At 32.5% G+C, this 17157-nt stretch overlaps 1 protein-coding gene across 11 annotated transcripts in view; it reads right to left on the minus strand.

Moving 5' to 3' along the window:
• Nucleotides 1-12426, minus strand: part of LOC143232672 (transcription factor 12-like) — a 100891-nt gene extending 88465 nt beyond the window's left edge. For 4 of the 11 annotated variants that reach the window (XM_076468373.1, XM_076468372.1, XM_076468371.1 and 1 more), the window contains exons 1-3: nucleotides 12314-12426; nucleotides 5471-5625; nucleotides 2974-3038 (exon numbers count right to left, since the gene is read on the minus strand). In XM_076468373.1, coding sequence (XP_076324488.1) covers nucleotides 2974-3038; nucleotides 5471-5497 — 92 coding nt within the window. In that variant the 5' untranslated portion in view covers nucleotides 5498-5625; nucleotides 12314-12426. The remainder of the gene's footprint in view (nucleotides 1-2973; nucleotides 3039-5470; nucleotides 5626-12313) is intronic. The other 7 variants (XM_076468379.1, XM_076468377.1, XM_076468380.1 and 4 more) reach the window with 4 other exon arrangements.
• Nucleotides 12427-17157: the final 4731 nt, after the last annotated feature.

Genomic DNA, 17157 nt, shown 5'->3' on the forward strand with positions numbered 1-17157 from the left:
CTTCCCTGGGAGGTCCCCTCACCACATACAGGAATCCACACCATGGGGTTTTTATTGTGTTCATGGAGAGATTTTTCTTTTTTAAAAACGAGTTAACTTCACCCAGCTGAGTACCTCTACCTTTTTTCTTTTTTTCTGAGAATTTTACACCTCGTTAAACGTTGATCCAGAGAAAAATTTAAATTTAATAAATTTCAAGGAATTGAACATCAGACCTGTAGCAGAAGGATAATCATGCCTTCTACATGGGTCCAATGCCATCATCCTACTCTTGACTGAGTGGAAATGGTACGCTCAGGAGGATTCCTCCATGATCCACCTTACCAGTAGCTAGGAGCTGGTAAGTGATACAAACTCCTGCAAAAAAAAAAAAAAAGAAGGGGAGGGAAATGTGTTGTAAAGTGTAGAGGAACTCAACACCAGAAAATGTCCAATGGCTAACCCCAAAACCATATTTTGAAAAGCAGACCATTCCCAATTCCAGCAATTTAAAGAAAGTTAGTGATATGCTGCAATTTCTTTCTGCTTTACTCATGCAGTGTCCATGAATGAAAGGTCAGGTACAAACAGATTTATGATGAAATATACATGAGGAACAACCTACAAGTGGACATATGGAACACACCATCTCAATAATGAGTGTGATAGACTTTATACAGCTCACTATGTGGTATTTTGGATACCAGTGTATGTGGAGAGGCACGACTTGCCACAGAGTGAAATATATAACATTAAAGTAGGCTCCTGAAAAAAAAAAAAACATTTAGAGTTGTGCTGATGTATGGGGAATGGCTATGGGGGGAAAGACACAATCTGTTCAAGCAGGAAACTGACAGATGGTGCAAGTAGTACAACACAAAGGTGTAGGATGTGATCTATATGCTGGTCTGGATAATAGTCTCCAAAAGATACTGGAAATAAGCAGCCAAAGAAGTGATGGAACTGACAAAATGAAACACCAAACAATTGGCGTTATTCAGTAGAAAGTGAGTAAGTATGAGATCTAGAAGAAAGAGACATAGGAGTGACAGGTCAACCTAAAGCTTGCTATGATTAAACGTGATAGACACATGTCTAGCAACTATGTAGAAATTCAGATATCTGAGGATGGAGAGAAGCCAGACCTGATAGACAAATGACAGAACATTATCCACTCATGTTAATACACAGGGATGGATGATAAATGGACAAAGTGAGACAACAGAGATGCTACATGTATGGTTCCCTCAGAAAGGACTGTCCCAAAACCACCTGTTAAGTCAGAATGTGGGAACGGAGTGATGAAGTACATGTGCAAGATTGTCAGAGGAGAGACTGGGAGAGGTAATGAAGGCAATTCCTGGAGAAGTCCCCTAAATAGACATAACTTCTCATGCAAGAAAAGAAGGTGCTGACAGTGCTCTCTGATCTAAAAACTCCATGGTTTGCAGAAAAAGAGGAAAAGGCTGAGGTCAACTAAGATGCATGTTGAAAAACACCCTGAGAAAAACAAGATATTGAATGAAGTGGATAATGAACTTCTCCACTTTAATAATCTAATCCACTTGAGCAACTTTTATTATGAGAAGTTGGATGTATGTGTGGAAGACTGTTAAGGGTGGAGTCAGAAGAAGCCATACAACCAGATATATAAGGATGGAAAGTTGAACCTGTAGATTTAGAAATGGGGCAAGTGACCAGAACACCAAATAGAAAGTATAGGATGCTGATGCCAGTCTAAAAGGAAAAGATGGAAATTGATAAAGATGGTCCTCATAGATAAAAGATAAATAACAACAAGAAGCCTTTGCAATAGAGATGTGAATATAACATCAGAAACATCAAATTTCATCATTCAAAATCTGGAAGAAATGTCCATCTATCTGAGAGACAGTTGGAACCAAGACAAATCAAGAAAACAATTCACACAAAAGAGGTTGTAAACAGGTCTTTTTGGGGATTAGGAGAAGAAACTAGAACAAAAGATAAGATGGGAGGAAAGGCAGAAGAGTTATTCTGAAAAAATCTAAATGAACCAAGGATTTGCTAAATAATAACATCCAAGTTCATGAACTTCTGAAGTATGTGGGGGATGCAGTATGCTAATCCCAACATATAATTTATCTGCAAAACATTCAAATGGTTTCCAAAATCAGGCAAAGGGGTAAACAAAAATTCAGAACTAGGTGCTACAGTTAATAAAGAAGGGGGGGACCAAATGACTTGTGTGACAAAGACATACCTGTGATACAAAGTTAAAAATGGTGACTGAGGTCAAGGTACTTCAGCAAGCTGATAACATGCCTACACAAGAAAGTCTGTCAAAGTCTACATCATCCTGATCTAATTCTTCAGATAATAGCAATGGCACTTGTAGATTGGAAAATTCTTCAGTCTGCATCAAAAAAGTCACTCCCAGGTGAATTACAGCCATCAATTTGTCTGTCAATAATGCTACACCTGCAGCCATTGTCATGAGCTGTTAATGCCTGTACCTTCAGTAGTCATTGCAGTCATAATATTAAATTGTGAATTCATAAATATTGACTGACTACCAGTAACTGAGTGAGAAATAGAATTCACAATCAAATAAAGAAATCCATCTTGATAGTGGATTTAAACAAAACTTTGAAATGTGAAAAAATCAGTAAAACTAAATATTTTTTAATCTAATAAAGAAGAAAACTTTTTTTTTTTAAATCAAGCACTAGGTCTTAACACTGTTCTGCTGAGTTGGTGGTGGACTATTGCATGCTTAAATGCAACTGAACTACATGTAATTAGGTAGGAGTGCAGTCAAATTGAGAGCAGGTATAACTATAACAAAAGGAAAGTAAATATACTGAAAATATTTGAAACAATCAAGATATCAAATGATCTGTATTTTATATTCATTTTCTGTTATTAGCTATCTTAAACAGCAGAAAAAATTGTATATGCATGTAATATTATGAGCTCATAACAGCTATTATCTGTATGTTTTGTGAAACTTACCTGAGGTAAGACCTCAATTTGTTGAGAAGCATAAGGCATAGTGTAGAGCACATCTCTGGTTTTATCTGTAAAGTAAATTATCTAATATTGTCAAAATCATTTCTAAGATGCTGCATGTGTACCAGATATCAACATACCCTGAGTTTAAATTTGTATGACAAATATACCTTATCATTATTTATCCCCAAAATTAAAATAACTGTTAATGTTTGCTAAAAAAACAAACTAGGCTGATTAAATCAAATTTTATAGTTTCTAAGAACACACATGGCTTTAAGTTGCCTTTTTCTTGTCTCATGTATGCAGTATTTGACATAAAATAGAAATTCTTTAGGTATACAATATACATTTTCTTAAAAGCTGTAAATTTAAATGGCAAACATCACAGATTAGATATTATTCAAGTATTTCTTTGTAGATACAGTTATCAATGAAAGTGCCTTATTTTTCTGTTGCAACACATGACAATTTCACTAAAGAAAAGCAAAATTTTTTTAAAGTTTGTTTCCTGATTGTTCTATATTTAAAACTTGCTCCTTTTTGTAATTTTTACTTATTAAATCTGAAACATTTTTGTGAAAATTTCAATGGTTTTATTTATTGCTCAGCTATAAAAACATTACCAAGTTATCATTGGTGATGACTGATACCAAAGTTTCTTAGAAGATCAGTCTTAAATGTATACATCACAAGACCCATTAAAGCAAGATTCATTATTAATAAATCTTGTCTTATGACCTCAAATTGACTTTATGAAAATTTGTGACTACCTTTTATTTCTTCTTATCTAAAATTTGACATAACATTAAAGCTAATAATGCAATAATAGGTCTTCAACAAATGTCCCCACCTCAACTCTTAGAATCATTAAATAATAATTAATTTATAATGGCATATCTCTCACCAACAGTTGACTGATTATTTCTCAGAGAAAACTTTTCTGAATCACTTCAGGAAATCTCTCACCTCCATAGATTTAACTTCATACATTCCCAATTAATGAGTCTAAAATTAAAGTCTTGATGTAATTATACAAGTTATAATTGACCTTATATATCTGATCATGTGGCCTATAATATTTTCCAATTGAAATATTTCTACCCTTGATTGAACTACATGTAGATACAACCCTACCATTTTTATTTTTTGTAGTAAATCATGGTTGAATTTGGAAAAATAAAACATATGCAGTTGGGTGTTTCCATTCTTTTTATCACTCTATTGAGCAGCCACTTAAGCACAGTATTTCTAACAACACTGCCAAGAAAAGTAATATTCTCCTGACCTGGAAATGTATTTTATATATATATATATATATATATATACACTCACCTTTACAGAAAACTATGACACTGCTATAAAAAATGTCTATGCTGCATCAAGTCTTAAATGTGACTCCTTCTCCTATATTAATTTGTGTGTTCAGTGCTTGTCTATGATGTAATCATCATTACAATAGAGCTCTGTGATGCATCATCTATGTACACAACATAAGCACTCTTGTTTTAATAAAGGCATATTCTTGACAATGCAAAATAAACATATGAAATGTAGAGAAGTTTTGGAGAAAGGTGAGTATATTATATTCACGGTAAAGATAATGTTAACTTGAAAAATCCTACTAAATTCACCACAACTGATACCTAAAATTTTACATTGATAAAATGGTAGAGTAACTGGTAAAGATAAAGAAAATTAATAAGATGAGTTCCATTCTGAAAATGTAGTATCAGAAATGGGAAAGTCATGTAGCACCAGGAGCAAGGCTTAGTGAGCATTACTTGAAGCTTGCATTCTTCTTCTCATACAGGGAATATTCTTCAGCAAATAAATGTGGTATAGCAAACAGTGCCATTAAAATAACCTTTTATATGTTACTAAAGTGTTGTATTGGTGGGCAAAGTGTAAAGTTTGCTAAAGTTGCCAATATATCTCAGGAAACCAACTGACCATGAATATTTAGTGTGACCAGGGTAGTAAGTTAGGTTATATAATACACAGGAAATACAAGGATAAACAGATGCAAGGAAATACATCTCAGACCTGCTTCCTCAAGTGAGCTCATGATCCATTTAGTTGGTTTAACCACCAGGAGTGGATGGTTCATAAAGTAGAGGGTTGCTTGTACTGCACTACCAGGTAACAAAACAGCCCTACTTCCAATTAAGGTTTGTATTTATTTCATCTCATACCAATACGATTACACCAACTCGATGGGAAGCTCTCCACGTTTACCTCCCCAGTGGGTTTACTTCAAAGAAAAGAGGATGGAGAAATATGCATGGGGAGAATGCTGGAGAGATGCTCTAATAGAATAGAAGTAATCATATTTCAATAAGATCCCTGAACTGACAGACAATGTAATGGGTTACCACAAATAGGGACAAAAGGCACTAATTAGATGTAAAGGCAGGATTACACATGATGCTGTCCTATTTTTCTTTTACTACTTCTTTTGAAGTACAGCCTGGAAAGTAAAATATATATAGATACATACCCAAATCAGTCTTTCAGAAAAACCCATCTCAATAGTAGTCACCGAGTAAGGGCAGGTGGGTTGAACACTGTCTATTATCCCCTACTTGATACAGATTTCAGGAGAGAAGTATTCCCTGTGAGGCAACATTGGCCATGTGGTGGGTTCCATCATCTCTATAATATAAATATACACAATTAATAAGGTGGTTGTGGGACCTACAAAAACAGAAATAATTAACAATGTACCCTCATAACACCTGTATAAATATTGAAGAATGGTAACTGGATAGAGAGACAAAAACTAAAGGTTGATAAAAGCATAATTTCTCCATCTGCAAGATCTTATTCAGGGGAAATTATTGGATAAATGCAAGGTAAGCCATGATATGATATACTTGATGGGAGGAGACATAAAAAATGTGAAAAATGTCATTCACCATAGAAGAATAAATTAGCCAGATGAGATGTTTAACCCAAATAATCAAAGTGGAAATAGAGAAATGCTTAGTTTTGAGATATCAAATGTAAGAGGTGAAGAAAAACATGGTGATACAAGAACAGGCAGTTGGTTTTTGAACATACTTTAATGCTTTGCCAGAGTTGACTGAAAGGGACAAATATATGCACATCTCAGAAGAACAAAAAAATTGAAAGAAGAGAGGACATGAGGTCTATGATGACCAAAAGCTCCATTTATAGAAGACATAAAGAAGAACATCGAGCCCACTCTGCACATATATTGAGACAAAAATGAATTTAAACCAAATTAGCAACATTAGAATTTGTTGGTTTTAGCATAGTTATATAATAAGCTATCTGTGCAATGTCCAGCACAGGAAACCAAACCTCAGGTGTCAGTGTTCCAAATCTGTACAAATACTGTGGGACTAGTAACAATAATTCATAGAGAAATGAAACAGTAATTCTAAAGAATCTATTATTCTTGCAAAAGTTCTCAGAAATAGATTAAAAACAAACAGAATTGTAGTCAATTGAAGGAAAGGGTTGTGAATTGAAACATTTGACCATTGTGGACAAATTGAAAAAAGTGACTGGCAAGCAGAACAAATCAGAATGTGGACGAAAATACCTAAAACACTGATCTCTGTTATCCTTAACCTGCAAAAGAGCACCTTTGTCGAGGTGAAAAACCTGTTTATCTTGAACTAAGTCACAAGTAGACTGATCAACCTGTGACAGATTAGTAATCTCCTGTCACATTGGGAACAACAAAAAGGAGGGAGTAAAATCCCACAGTGATATCAAGGTCTTATTTCATGGCATTTACAATCTGGAGAGAGGATACAGCTTCTTACAACCACCAACAATGCAAGGGCTCTGAGGGAACAGGAGTGTGTGTGTATGTAGAAATGAAGTTGAAGGGAAAGGAGGAGGAGGTGGAGAGCAGAAGGTCAAGGGCAGCACCTGTGTAACCAAACGATCTTCTACAAGGGCATCTACATGGGTGCAATGTGGTAGAGCCAAGTTCTTATTGATCAAAATTGAGGGGAGCTCCAGAACCTCTGAAAGCTAGTCCTTCAAGAGGAAAGACATCATGTAGTAACAAGATAGTGAGTGGGCAGGCAACCTCATGAGGTTCTTAAAGAGAAGAAACATGGTGGAGGCCCCAGTCATGAAATGTGGGAAACCAAAGTGGCAGAGATGACTGCTGACAAATTGTCTTAGCTCCAAGTTCCAAAGTTTAAGAAACATCCTAAAAAGCACATCACGAAGGAAGGTTTTAAAATGAAAGTCACTAAAATAAAATTGACAGAGGCACACTTCAGAAAGTAAGAACTCTCAGACACACACAAAAAAGTTAACCAGGAAATGAGTAAAGAAGAAAACAAAGGCCAAGGTGAAGAACAGGAGAAATAATGCCACATATTTATGTAATCAAAGCAACAAAGGATGAAGATGGAAACAGGTAGTCATATTCATCTATAGATGAGACACTCAGCTATAGCAACATAAGCAGGAGGTAGGGAATCTTGGATCCAAGATCATAGTGGAACCAATCACTTGGTTCACAATGGTAGTAATATCACTGACTGTCAAAGTGCCTCCATTCACCCCAGCAGTAGTATACAAATCCTGTTGAGGAGTGTTAGTACCTAGGGAAATGTTACAAATGTGTATGCATGAAATAAATAATCCAAATGAGCTGTAAAACCCTTTAGATGATGTTTTACTTGTTAAAGTTGATCTTGTATGACTATAGTATGTAGGCCTTGATCAATGCCATAATAATAAAATTGGAAATTAACCAATGAAATGTATTCATAGGATTTAACTAATGTGGATTACTAATGCCACAGAAACCATATCACAGAATGGAACACATCTCAAAATTTTGTAATGTGATTAAAAGAAGAAATTAAATTAATATACTTTAAAACAGAAAGTAACTAAAATGTTTAAAATTTTGAATCTCTCTTTTTCAAAATCAATAAAATAAAGGTACAATAGACTGTTCTATAAATGGTAACTCAAAATCTAAAGTAAAAAGAATAAAAATACTGTATTCTTAACAAATAATCTTGTATGAACAAAATGTAGAGGAAAAGAATGAGCTTTTGTTGAAGCACAAGTGCTTATGGGGTTTCTACACATGAAGAATGCATTGTGTTCCTATTGGTGAAGGGCCATAGTTTAATGATTACATAACAGACTGGGACACTATACACTAAGACGTGGGAGTTGAAGTTTCATTCAAGGCTTGTTACACACACACACAACTTTTTCAGTAGTGGCAAACAGCACTTCTGAAACTGGACTGTAGAGGATGGGTGATGTGAAGCTGGCTAGCTTATAATCAAACAAATAAGGTGAAACTGCAGTCTCAACTCTATTCCAATTTCCTAGGTATGTTGTGCAGCTCACATGAGGATCATAAAGTCAACATGACACCAAAAAATAAAACAATCTTGTATATCTTGTTTATATTAACATTTTTTTTACTCATAATCTTGCAATATAAATGACTAAAACAGTGTTATCAGTTAAGTGTGCTGATACTTAATATGAAGAATCTGAATCTTCCTTCTGAAACATGTTATGTTCTTAAAGAGTGCCTTTAAATTCTAACAGCAAAACTAACCAAAATTTGCTAGTAGAGTTAATCTAAAGCTATGTTGAAAAGTTATTAGTTTTAAATATATTCTATTGAGTTGACATGACATTAAGAGATGTTCTAGCTTTTGAGAAGTTATCTGATAGCTTGGAATGAATTTATGGTATTGGATAAAGAGAAACAGTAAAGGGCAACAATAAAAGGAAAAGATATAAAAGAGTAAAAAGAAAAGCAAAGAAAGGGTAATAAATAATACAAACAGAAAAACAGGAAAGAAAGAAACTGTATACTGACTAATGGAGTTTGTTATTGAGGCTGTGCCTTTATGGCATTGTTATCAATGAGTCAGATGTGAAAAATTAGGAAAGAATTTCAGAAGTCTACTGGAAAAGTTTGTGGTCATGCAATCTAAAATGCACATCACTGGTCACAAAGTCTGTGCCTTAAATAGTAGTCTCACACAATCCTATCTCAGTTAACAGTTTTAGGTGAGTCAAAATCAAAGTGTTTCATATTGTTGTTTCTGAGCCATTATATAACTTGAAGAAGTGGATGCTTCACTTACAGAAAACCATCAGCCAATCATAACAAACTGTTGTTAGTTGGCTAAAAGTTTTGCAGTATCTTTCAGTGTAATGTGAAACATTTTTCCAAACAATGTTACAGTTGCTAGAAGTAAGTATCAATTCCAATTTATAAATCAATTCATCACCTGTCAATAAATTATACCAGTTTTAGAGAACTGCAGCCCTCACCAGTAGTTCTGGACAAGAAAAAATTGATAGAACTTGGCTAGGTTTTATATAGTGGCAGAGTATATATTGTGTAAATATTTTTTTATAATGTCTTTTACTCACCACAGTGAACCTATATTTATATAGGATTTCAAGGGTATGCCACATTGATACTACTAATGCATTGTTCTGAGTTATTCAGTAGATAGGTTGTTTAAAATTCTAAAAATAAACAAACAAACCAAAGCAAACAAACTTTTTTTTTTTCTTTTCTGGGTAGCCACAGCAGTAAGATACCTGCTCAAGGACTAAATCAGATGTTTGCAGCTGCAAGTGAATGGGCTTTGGGAGTTACTTAATAAAAACTGGTTTGTGAATGTACTTGTATAACAAAACAAATGTTGTGGAATTTTAGTAAATCAGCTTCAAGACAGATTTTCTTACAACACACTTGAAGTACAATCAAGAGGCTGACTATATCCATATTATGTTAATTATATTAAGTTACTTACTACTGTTCCAAATCTCTATTTTGTGTTTTTTCAACAACCAAGGGATCATGAAGAAGGGAAGAGTGTCCAAGTTATGTGATTATGATAACACAGTAGAATTACTGCATTTATGAATTACTTTATCTAATGTACAGCATGCTCTGCTATAAAAGTTTCAGATACTTCTTGAAAATAAAACTCTTGAACTTAAAAGATTTATCCTGTAACCTCAAAGAAGCTTAGCAAAAAAAAGGGAGGGGCTTTAATTGTTAATTTTTATGCTTCTACACCAGGGAAATTCAATTCCTAATGGCTAAAAGATTGTCAAAGTGTTACTCATTTTTAAAGATGAAAGATTTGATAAACTATACACCTATTATGCAAACTTTTTTTATTGTGAGCAACATACAGATATTGCAATCAGTTTTCAGAAGTCATTTACAAAAAACAGCTGGAATTTTGCTTCAAATTGTTGATTCTCAAGAAGCTTTTAAAACTGTTTTTTACATCACCAATTAATTGAAATTTGTTTATAGAGCCTTTGTCTTCTATGAATGAGGGACTGGTTGTTGTGGTTTATTTTAACTTCAAAAAACCTTTCATGATGGGAATCAAAAAAGATTGATTACTATATTGGAAGCTTATAGACTGGTGGAAAAATTAAGAAGCAAAGAGAAAGCTGAATCTCAGGTAGAAAGCAAAAAATAATAAAAAGACAATTTTCTTAATGTGGGAATGCTATTAGTGATATTTTAGAATAAATTTACTGCTTATCATTTATACTAGTGATCCACACTGCTTTTTGAACAGAAGTATTTCTTCATTTTGCTGATGAAAGAAGTATAATCTGCTCTTTCTGTTCAGAATGCTTCTGTTACTTATACTGATTTTAATAATCTTAATGAATGGATCAGAAGATGAAAGAAGAGTTTTAGTATTGAAGATCAAACTAAGAAATTTAGAAAGAATCTAAATATATAACTTATGTGACAAGAACAAAATATCATAAAAAAAGGGGGATTTGGGTGTAATTATTTTTAAAACATTAAAACCCTTTATTCATGTTTAACTGTAGTTTAAAAGAGCAAACAGAATTACTGGTTCAAGGAAATGTTGAAATATTGTAAGAAAAATTGGATGAATTGCTGGAAAAATTTCAACATGTTGAAAGTTGCACAAACTACTAGAATGATCCCTAATCAAGCCCATAAAGTATAGGGATATGCTTAAGAGTCTTGGGTTTGTTTTCTCCAGAGTCCAGAAGAATTAAGGGAACTTGATTTTGATGGCCAAATTGTTAGAAATTTAGATGTTCTTCCTATGTATTGTATATTATAGTAGAGAAATATCTTATTAAAAATACTGACATAAATATTAGAGATAACTGGTTAAACTGTGGTCCAGGTTCAGACAAGCCCTTCAACATTTTTTTTCTCTTTAAGAGGTCTAATATTGTAGAAGTTAAAGGACTAAAGAGTAAAAGTAAGAATAATTTATAACATGTCAACAATACCACATTTGCCTCATCCAATGCTGATGAGGCAATTTGCCCAATACCCTCATCAGAATAGACAAGATACAACAAATGTAGCAGTGATTAAGGTACTAGTTATATTACAAAATTGGTATGTCCAAGAAAATGACTTGTGCTCTCAGTCCAATTCATTTCAGTTTTTGTGATAAGTAAATGGATGTGAAAGGCTATAATAAATAACAACTAAATTAGTATTACTTTTTGTTATTATATACAAAAGCTTATTACAGCATACAAATTTCTTCTGGACTCTACCAACTGCTTGATGTGCAATGAAACTAAAAGCCTTTATGAGTGGAGTTAAAGGCTATCACCAGATTGCCATCTGAATTTAGATATTCAATGAAATATAAAAAAGCAATAAAAACCCCAATAAACCTGATTTTTAGTATGTCAGACATACTTCTTAAAATCTAAAAAAAAGCTTACACATAATTTTATAATTACTGTCCGAGTGTCAAACATAATATAAATTAACATTCACTGTTACTGAATATCATTAATGACACTCTGATGTATTTAAAAGTTACAAATAAAATTACTTGATGCTCCACCTTAATTAACCACACCACCTTTATTGTTATTCAGTCTTAGTAACACACCAAAAAGTGTTTATAATAATAGTTATCATTACGACAAACTTACAAAGCACAATTAATATTTAAGTACGCAACCCAAATTTATTTATTTTTGTCTTCAAGTTCAGTATTCACATCTCCGATTTAACTTGCTACATATAGTTATACTACTACTAAACACGAGTCATAGTTATATTTCAAAAGAATTAATACGTTGCGTACGTATACAAGTGTATACCGTTAGTAGTATTATTTGTAATAACAGTTTGAAGGCATTCTTTCACAAGGTTGCATTATACATTTACATCATAACCAATTAAACGACAGCACAAAACAGTATGTCGTTTGTGCCCCGTAGTAAGGATTATTAACAAATTAAGAATACCTGTATACTCACGATATATGAAAATAAAATGTAAATATATATAATGTACTATAATGTCATTACGTACCTTGTTGTTTATTTGCTATCTTGTTAAAACAGTTTTGAAAAACTTCGTATAAATGCAATGGTTCATCGTCGTTTGCCGCCATATTAGCTCGATGACTTCATACCATCCAACATTGTTTTAGTTAAAACCACGAGGTGTCAGCAGTGATACAAAATTTACTCTATTATCAAAGGTCCTCATCAGTTTAGAAATTTAATTTAAGAGTTCTTTCAAAACCACTTAAAATTAATAAAAAAATGCATAACTTGCACTTAAATATTTGTGCTACTGAAAGTAGCTATAAAAAGTGAAAAAAGGTGAAATAGAAGATTCCTGAAATTATATGTATGTTATTTATAAACTAGTATGGTCATTTTATTAAGGATTTGACAAAATAACGTATATTTAATATGTAACTAAATGCAACAGCGAGATATCGAGGATGATGACTTTAAAATGTGTGCTTTTAAAAGTACATTATTGTTACATAATTTTTAATAAGAGCCTCTGAGCGAAGGTAAAAATGATATATATTAATATCATGACAATCACACTTCATTTACTATGAAGAGTATTGATGGGGATTTTACCAAAAGAAGCTTGTCACGTACGAAAAACAAACAAACAAACATGTAAAGTATTTTCGATTGTAGGCTTTTCTTGTAACAAAGCCACATGGGTCTACACTTGTGCGCACTGACGGGAAGAGAATCCCTGATTGTATCGTTGTAAAACCGTGGACATACCACTGTACTAGCATAGAAGCAAATGTTTTTGAAAAGACAAAATACATGTACAAAAATATGTTTAAATCGGTCGTTTCAGCATGCTAATTTATCAGAAAATTTTTGTTTTATGTAGATCTGATTTCAACTTATTAAGTGAAATGTGTTTCACTATCCATTTAAGCTATAATATTAATTTATTTATGAGTGATTCGGTTGAGAAAATTGCAAAAATTAAGTCTCGTAAATTTCTTTATTATTACAAAAATTCGTTGACGTTACGGCAATGTGTCACTTTTCTGTTTTTTGTTTTTGAGCATATCTAATCTTGAGAAAGGCAGTTTACAAGTATTAAACTAAGAAGACTGAACGAAATATCTATATTTTCCAAAGTTTATATCGCTAGATAAGAAAATCAAAATATAAAGTCACAAAGAATAACTCATTTTATTTATGTTTAGTGAAACCTTTCTTTAACTACCGGAACTTTAATTCATGAAGCATAAACTTATAAAGAGACAATTCAAGAAGTTCGAAATATATGATTCATAATATTTTTTATGTTTGTAAATCTGCTATTTTTCATTAATAGGATGTGATTAATAAAAATGAAATTTTCATGATTTGTTTGGTTTTAAACAATAACTATATTCATCAAGTCCGCAGAATGGGTTTGAAATGTTGTTTTGTAGAAGCCATACAGCTTGGTAGAAAGGTTGTTTGTATTGTAGTGTTGAAGGAGACCTAATCCAGTGACACAGAATAAACCTAACAGCTTATAATTGTAAAACCAGGTTTTTGTTACTCATGGTTAGCACAGTAGAGAAAACCAGTTGTACAGCTTTGCACTTAACAACAAACAAACAACTATTTAAAATAAGCCTATCTTAAACATTTGCAAAAGCCCCTCGCTCGATCTGCGGATATCAAGGATTCGATTCTTCTTAGTCAATACAGCATATAATATAATGTGGCTTTTATGTAAAAAAAACACCCATCAATATTCAGTTTTTTCTTTAAAGTTAATTCCCGATGTTTTTCTTCCTTTTGTAACTTGGAGTTTTATACCTTTATTGAATTTTTTTAATCGATTATTTAGAACCAATCGAATCTTGCAAACTTTTCAGCAATACAATTTCGAAATAATTAATTGAAATAGTCTCTTTACTATTAGTTTGTATTTTTTTATATAAAGGTACAATTGCTTGCATGTTTACTTATATAAAAAAACCACATTGGGCTATCTGATGTGTCTGCTGCAGGGAATCAAACTCCAAATATAAATTTTGTACGTACGTAAATTTACAGTTTACTCATCGGAGGATGAGTATAATATAATATAATACGTTTTATATGTAGACACCAGAAACAATGTTGCTTGACTTCTATGACATGTCAGATCTTTTGTAAATATTAAGTATAACAGTAAGTACTTGTAAGATAAATAGGATATACAGTAAATTAAACTTCTCAACGGCCCCGCGGAAATGGGGAGTATTTTCAAAACTTTTACAGCGTTTGTGAAAAAAAGGCTTAGCATATCTAAGGTGACCAATTAGGGGAAATCAGTATATTTGTGTGTGTGTGTTTTCTTATTGCAAAGCCACATTGGGCTATCTGGTGAGCCCACTGAGGGGAATCGAACCCCTGATTTTAGGGTCGTAAGTTCGTAGACATACCGCTGTATTAGCGGGGGCCGGAAATCAGATGTTCGTCTCAAAAATACAAGATCATATTTTGACGAATTTTATCAGATATTGAACTGATGAGCTATGCAATTTTACAATTTTCAAAGGTGAGTACCATTACATTTTTTGTTTTAATAAATGGAAGAGCATGTTTATTACATAACTGCCATTCACTTAATCACATTGTAAGGCTATTATATCATAATTAATAGACGTAATACTGTTGCGAATTTATGTGTCAACATATCATATTATTATTATACGTAATTATATGCAAGATATACAAATTTTTACTTTACCATGTAAGTCATGTTGAAATAATATCATAATGTGTTGCTGCGGGGCATGTGTAAAGCAATCTTTAAACAGTACTTCTTGTTTTCTTTCCTTAGAAAACGATAACGTAAAAATGCCTTATAGCTTCTACTCGCTAGAATATTTTTAAAACACAGATCAGAAATAAGCAGAAAATAAATATTTTGTTCTGTAAAATGCGACTTTTCTTTAAGAAATATCGAACAAGGTATTCATTCCAACTGCAAATCGATGAACCATAATGTATATTATACTATTCAAAATAAAATAACAGAAAATAAAACACACCAGAATAATTAGCTAAGATCTTAAATTCTAGTATTTAGATTACTCTAGTTGTATTCGTAATACTTAGTGACTTCACAACAACTGAATAAGAGAATCGGACATTTTTAGGGAATGCTACAATCATGATTTATCTCAACATGATCAGTTGTTGTTATTAAGCTCAAAGTTACGCAGTGGATTATTTACGCACTGTACATCACGGGTACCAAACCCTGTTTTTAACCATGTAAGTTCACAGACATATCCCTGTGCCGTGGAGGGGTCAACATGATCAGAACAGAGAGAAAGAAATGTTGAAGAATACAACTGCTGAAAGGACTTCCACAACGTTGTAAAACTGAACTCCCAACAAGCACTAGATTTAATACATATTTTTTATTTCATAAAAATTAAACGTATTTAATTTACGAATATTTACATAATTTACTAAAAGTGAAATGTCACTGTAATTCTATAGGGTCACAAAACTAAGTTATGTATATGTGACAACTCTACTCCTCTCTCCTATAAATAATAATAAAGAATAAAGGCTCTCCTTTAATTACAATACAATTAATTATTCTAAACGTTATTGTGTTACTTGTAACAGAAAATAATGTAAAATTACATTATAACATGGTATGGTGTTTTGGTATTTTAAAACGAACTCTGAGATTGGGTGAAGTTTAAAACACTGATGTCAGATCTTAAGGAATAAAGCATTATTAATTACCAATGTGCACCCACTGCGCTGTAAGAACTGGTATGAGAAAACCATTATGAGTTATTCTTATGTCAGATATAACTTTTTATTTAAAACTCTAACACTAGACGTTGACTTTTCTTAATTTTTTCATAACCGCTTAAGTTTTTAAACAGCTTGGTTCAGCAGTTTCTGTTGATGAATATTTATATATTTGTAAACTGAATACTTATATGAGAACGCCGAACTGCTGATAAACTCACCTTATTTCAAGGAACTGTTGATATTAGTATATCATAGGAAATTGTTCAGTTCAACGCCCGTTTTAAAAATTATGTATGCGAAACTACTATTCATGATTGCGAAGTAAAATATTTAGTCTATATAAAAAGCTGTAACAGACTTTATTCATTTGTTAAATGTCGTTTCAAAGCAATGTTTCGATCTGTTATAGCACAACGTTCCATGGTAACGTTCTTTTTTACCAAAGCACCAAAATTAAACTGCTCGACATAAATTTCCAATTTAAAAAGATTTTAGTTTCCAAATAAGGTTAGTATTTTTTAAAGACTAACTAAACATAAAAGTCAAAATATTTATAAAATTAAATGTTCTACTTAATTGCCCCTCTGTTTGAAGCTTATTGTGCTACAAAATCGAGTTTCGATACCCGTGATCAGCAGAGTGCACACAGCCAATTCTGTAGCTTTATACTTCACGAAGTAATCCTATTTAATTGCAGTTTACACCAATATTACGAAGTATCATTAGATATGAAGCATAGCCTTAAATCATCTATCTTTATTCTTAATATACTGGTAATTTGTAATTAGAATATGTAATTGTACAGCATATTTAGTTATTTAGGTAATTTTTTACCAGATGGAATATTCAAACCTCATTTTTAGAATATGGTTAGACGAGATTCCATAAAAACAGAATCACCGAGCATAAGACGTATACGTGGGTTTGAGACTATTTATTAAATTAGAGCAGTAACCAGAAATTTACCTAAAGAAATATATGTAGTCTTTTATGGTAAACTACATGTTATATATATTTCTCAGAATAAATGATACTATGAATATAACCTGTTTCGGTTAGAAACCTTCCCTGTACCGAATTAATGCACAAAACTGAAAGCAATTAAACTAACTGAACTGTAAT

This window comes from Tachypleus tridentatus, chromosome 11, assembly GCF_004210375.1.
Source record: "Tachypleus tridentatus isolate NWPU-2018 chromosome 11, ASM421037v1, whole genome shotgun sequence".
Taxonomy (NCBI): Eukaryota; Metazoa; Arthropoda; class Merostomata; order Xiphosura; family Limulidae; genus Tachypleus; species Tachypleus tridentatus.